Source organism: Hipposideros armiger, unplaced genomic scaffold, assembly GCF_001890085.2.
Source record: "Hipposideros armiger isolate ML-2016 unplaced genomic scaffold, ASM189008v1 scaffold_278, whole genome shotgun sequence".
NCBI classification, from domain to species: domain Eukaryota; kingdom Metazoa; phylum Chordata; class Mammalia; order Chiroptera; family Hipposideridae; genus Hipposideros; species Hipposideros armiger.
The window spans coordinates 208236-213534 of record NW_017731628.1 but is presented as its reverse complement, the minus strand read 5'-3'; the positions used below and the strand labels follow the sequence as shown (position 1 = coordinate 213534).

The window sequence follows — 5299 nt, the reverse complement described above, 5'->3', positions numbered from 1 at the left end:
CTCTCTTCCAGAATTTACACTCCCCTCCTCATCTACCTTCCACATCGGGAATAACAGGAACTGGAAATTTACTGCTAGTTTTACAAAGAAGAAATTAAAAGGAAATACCTTTTCTCACTCACAAACTCTTGCCCAGATTTAAAGCACACTCAAAGAAATGCCCATCCTATCCTAGCGGAAACTCGAGAATGTGACCTTGGGCACCAGGAGGATTCGTGCTGCCAGCTTAATCACTAAACTAACTCTCCTTACTCATAATCTCCGCCCTCAGTGTGCACCGGGGTGAGGAGTTCCAAACAAGAAAACGGATGAGAAAGCCAACCGCAAATGGTCAAGTGCTGGGCGCAGGTAAGGAGGCATTCTCGCTCAGTTTAAGAGAGGTGCCACCCTTGTAGAAAAGGGATCTCTGAAGACATGAGCTTCGGGTAAGAAACAAACCCATCCCTAAAAGCACCAGCCAGGTCGTTTGGCTCGTCCCTCTGACTCTGATTGATGGCAGAGGATTGCACTGAAACACCGACCAGCCGACCCCGGGCTGAGGGCTGCGCTCCGAGAGAGAGGTTTGCAGTGCAGACGGGACAGAAGCGTCCCAGCACCGCAGGCCAGGACCGGCGGCCCACTGGGTTCGGACCAATTTTCCCCCATGTGAGTCACTTCCTAGATTTCTTTGGCCACTGCTCCTTCTGCCACTCGCACAGGCCATCTTCCAGGCCGAGCTGCCTCGGCCGGTCCTGGCGGCTGGGACTCCCTTCCCTGCTGCCCGCCTCCTCGCGACCGGACGGGCGCCGCCCGCATCACCCTGCGCGGTCACCCAGCGCGGTGTCCGGGGCAAAGTTTCTCAGCCTCTCTGCCGCTCGGTTGACTCATCGGGAACACTGAGGACAAAAACAGCCACATCCCGGGGATGCCTCGGGGATTCACCAGCAGCGGCTGCCGAGCCCCTGCAGCGCCCGCCCCGCTTTCCGGGCCCGGGAGGAGCCAGACGCAGCGGAGGGCGGGTCCCCGAGACCCTCCGCGGGGACAGTGCCGGTGTGGACGGCCGCAGGTGACCCTCCATTTGGAGGAAAGGCGGACGGCGGCCCGGTTTCGGTCGCGGGGCCGGCCCACCCGGGGGCAGGTTCGGGGCAGCCGAGCGGGCCGGGGAGGTGGCGGCACAGCCACGGATCACTCACCACCACATGCGCCCCGGGCAGGGCGAGGGGCTTGGGGCTGATGAGCGGGGACAGCATGTAGAGCAGCAGCACGAACGCCATGAAGAAGGTGGCCACCAACAGCAGCATCGCTCCGCGGGGCCTGGGCCGGGGGACCCGGGCCGGGGTGGCGCAGGCTCGGGCGCGCGCGGCTGTGCGGCGCGAGCGATCACGCGCCACCGCGCGCAGCAGGAGCCTGTGTTTGGGTCAGTCCCGCGGGCCGGCGGCGGAGGGGAAGAGGCGGAGCCGGCGGAGGGCGCAACCGCGGCGGGGCGGGGCCTCCGCAGCCCGGAGGCCGGAGCCGTTCGCGCCGCTGCGGCCACCGGGGTCCCGAGTCCCCCTGGCGTTCGGCTCAGGTCCCGGCCGCAGCCTCCCTGCGGGAGAGGGGNCCAGACTTAATGAATGGGATATGCGCAAACGTGAAACACTGCACTATCGGCAGGGCCCGCCTCTTCCAACGTCCCCAGTACTGAACTAACGACTGCACACCTGTAATATTTTTCTGAATTTGATGGAGGGCAAATGTCCTATGAATCTAGCTAATAAAGAATACATTCTTCTGAGTGGTGAGCACACATGTGACATATAGATGATGTATTATAGAATTGTACACTTGAAAAGCTACGGAGTTTTACTAACCATTGTCACCCCAATACATTTAATTAAAAAAAATATATATATATATATATATATACATTTGTCTGCCTTTGAGTCCAAATCCAACTGAATAGTACTTCCTTTCTGCAAACCTCCTATGCACGACTAGCTCTACAAGAGATGAAAAAGGGGACATACTATCTTCTGGTATTTTAAATGCCTGCTTATTATAAAGTATTCTATGGAAATCCTGGAAAGTACAGCTTTTCTTCCTGCATGATTCTGCCCCTCACCATCTAAGCCTCAGCCATACTGGCTGTCTTCCAGTCCCATGCTCCCTCCAACCACCCAGTGGGCCTCTGCACATTCTACTTCCCCTGCCAGGAATGCCCGCCTCCCCGCTTCCATCTAGCTGGCACCTACTCACCCATCAAATCTCAGCTCAGACATCACTGCCTCAGGAAAGCCTCACTGACTGCCACGTCCTCACCTCCACCCACTTTTCAGCACTGCATCCTTTTTTCCCCTTTTTACACTCACAGAATCAGCCATGGATTTATTTGCATGATTACTTAATTCACAACCATCTCTTTTCTATCACTGCCCCCAAAACTCCATTAAAAATATCAACTCTTATGTTTGCTCCCCCACTATATTCCTAGCACTTAGCATAGTGCCTGGCATATAGGAAGGATTCAATACAGATTTAACTTAATAAGACAAATGCAACATCACCTTTCGAGTCATTTTTCCCTACGCAAGTTACATAATGTGGGCCAGGTGAAGCGGAAGGAAGGTGTCAGAGACGCATCTGTCTTTACAGGGGACTATATCCTACTTAAAAAATAATTATGTCAATGTCTGATGTCAAAAAACTAAAAGGATTCACAATATTGCATCTATCAAAACTTAACCATGTCCCCAGGCATTTAGATTATTTCAAATATTTTACTGTTACATATTGATCATGCTGTAAGGAATATCTCCGACCCCATTCCATTTAAAAATCTCCATGAAGCCCCCTCCTCTAACGTTCTGACCTCCACACGACTGCCAGGCATCCCCTTCTTCATCTTTCCACCATTGAGATTTATTTGGAGGATCGTTAACCAATTACCTACAGGTTATGGTAAAAACATACTTGTTGCCTAGGCGAAAGGTCACCTCTGAGGAGGTCTCTGCTACTGAGATATTTCATGGGTGGTTTTGGTTTATTAATTTGTACCAGACATTCCAATTCCATAGCAATTACCAAGACCCCTAAAAATGTCATGCCCGTTTTATGTTCTTTCTGATGCCTCAATGTCCCTCCACCCAACATCCTACCTATCCTGCAGAGGCCAGTTCCAATGTCCCGTCCTCCAAGAAGCTTTTCCTGGCTGTCACTCAGTCGCATCCTTTACCTGTCACCTTCTACCCTGTGCACAGTGACTTATGTACATATCTTAGCTCCCTTGCCACACTAAGTTCCTTGAGGACAAGTACCAAGTCCAAGTTAGGTCCCTCATTCCTAGCAGTGCTTTGCATAAATAGTTGTTAAATAAACACTTGCCTACATTAACTTGCAAAATGGTATATGGTGACATTTCTCTGAAAGATACAATGACAAGAACACTTGTAAGTAAAATTTCCCTATTTGTTATTCAATGACTTAATGAAAGTTGAAGTTACGAGGTTATTTAGTGAATGTATATGCTGTACAGTGCTATCTAGATATTAGCTATTATTATTATTTGTCCTTTTCCTAGACTATAATAGGTACAGCTAGCTGGGTAAATTTAATGCACAGCAAAGAACTGTACAACCCTGATCACTTACAAGATTTTTCTATGAGAACAAGAGTAAGACTTCAACTTTTGGATCATGGTTCATGGGAAACTAACCTTCCAGTCAAGCCAGTTAATTCTTTTTTTTTAATTGGGGAATTGGGGGATGGGAACAGTGCTGGGGAATTGGGGGAAGGGGAACAGACAAGTTGCTGTCGTTTTGTTCTTCAGTCTAGNAGCCCTCCATGACCTGCCGTTCCCACTGGGCTCTGCTCTTCTGAGCACCCTTACCTGGGCAGTCATCGTACTACTGTCCCCCTTTTGCACAGGGGAATCCGGCTCCCCAAGCACCGGTGAGGGGCTGGGGTTCCCATTCCCAACATCAGCCCCACTTCCTGTCTTCATTCAACAAATATGCGTTGAGCACCTGCTGTGTGCCAACTATGCCAGGCACAGAACAACAGCAGTTGACACTAGAGCCCTGTCACTTCCCCCCACCCCATAGGGCTAGAGACTCTGCGACTGTTCATGTGAATAGTGTCACCGTTCTGGGCCAGGGAAGCAGCTCTGGCAAGAATAACAGACCCTGAATCAGAAGAAAAACAAGCCTGTATCAACTTGACTCAGAAAAACATGCCTGTGTCAACTTTACACAGCAAAACACATGTTTTGCTAAACAACTGGGGAATAGTGAGACTTCTCTGTGGGGTCTGGATTTTCCCAGAGATGTGTATCATGTCATAAGCAAATCAGAAAGAAGCATGGACATATCCTTCAGGAAACAGCTCGCAAGCCAGCACATCTGCTGGGCGGAGGGCCCTCGAGGGCTTCCGGTGGCCTAAGTTTGTCTTGGCCTCTGCCGTCTCAAGTTCTGCTGCCTCTCTGGGATTGCCTAATAGTGGCTGGCACTAAATAAACATTAGTGGAGCTGACCTGACTTCAGCAAATAAGTCTTTTTGCCCTGAAATGACCAGCGGTTCAGGAATCGCACCTCAAACCAGAGATGGGAGCGATTTCCGGCGCGGGTGTCAACACCAGGATGTCCATGGGGCCTCTCTGACTAATTTAAGGTTGAATGAGAAAGTCAGTAACGATGCACCTAGAAGACCTACCTCATTCCGTGCAACCAGAGTTATGAATGCTCCTTGTTTGTAGCACTCGATCGCAATACACTTTCCAATGCCACTGGAGCCTCCTGTGACCTAAAGGCACAAAGCAAAAAAAAAAAATCTTCTTAGAGCCTGCCGAGTGGCGTGTAGGTTAGGAGTTGGCTTGGGACACCAGCTCTGAGCAGCAGGGCCCCGGTTCGGATCCCACATGAGGGCCATTGACACTGCACCCTCTAAACATAAGATGGTGAACAACAGCTCGACCTGGAGCTGGGCTGCCGAGAGGTGACAGCGATGGTGTAGGCTGCAGTGGGGCTGGCCGGCAGCAGGTGTGAGCTTTCATGAGCCGCCGTGAGCGGCCGTCCAATGGCCAGTGAGCAACTGCCTCACCCGGGAAGAGCACAATGATAATACCAACATGGGCCAGTGAAGCGATGTCCTCCACAACTAAACTGAAGAACAAAAGGACAGCAACTTGTCTGTTCCCTGTCCCTGATTCCCCAATTAAATCTTAAAAAAATAATAAAAAATCTTCTTAGCACTTGGCATTACTCTTCTGTGGGATGTTCACTGAAAATAATTATGACCCTAAAAAACAATCTACAAGAACTAGATTTTTTAGCCATTGTATTGGGTT

The 5299-nt window shown here is 50.5% G+C and overlaps 1 protein-coding gene across 1 annotated transcript in view; it reads right to left on the bottom strand.

Annotated features, from left to right (window-relative positions):
• The window catches only part of KDSR (3-ketodihydrosphingosine reductase), a 45980-nt gene extending 44540 nt beyond the window's left edge, over positions 1-1440 (bottom strand). Inside the window, exon 1 of the mRNA XM_019657688.1 lies at positions 922-1440. Coding sequence (XP_019513233.1) covers positions 922-1280 — 359 coding nt within the window. The 5' untranslated portion in view covers positions 1281-1440. The remainder of the gene's footprint in view (positions 1-921) is intronic.
• Positions 1441-5299: the final 3859 nt, after the last annotated feature.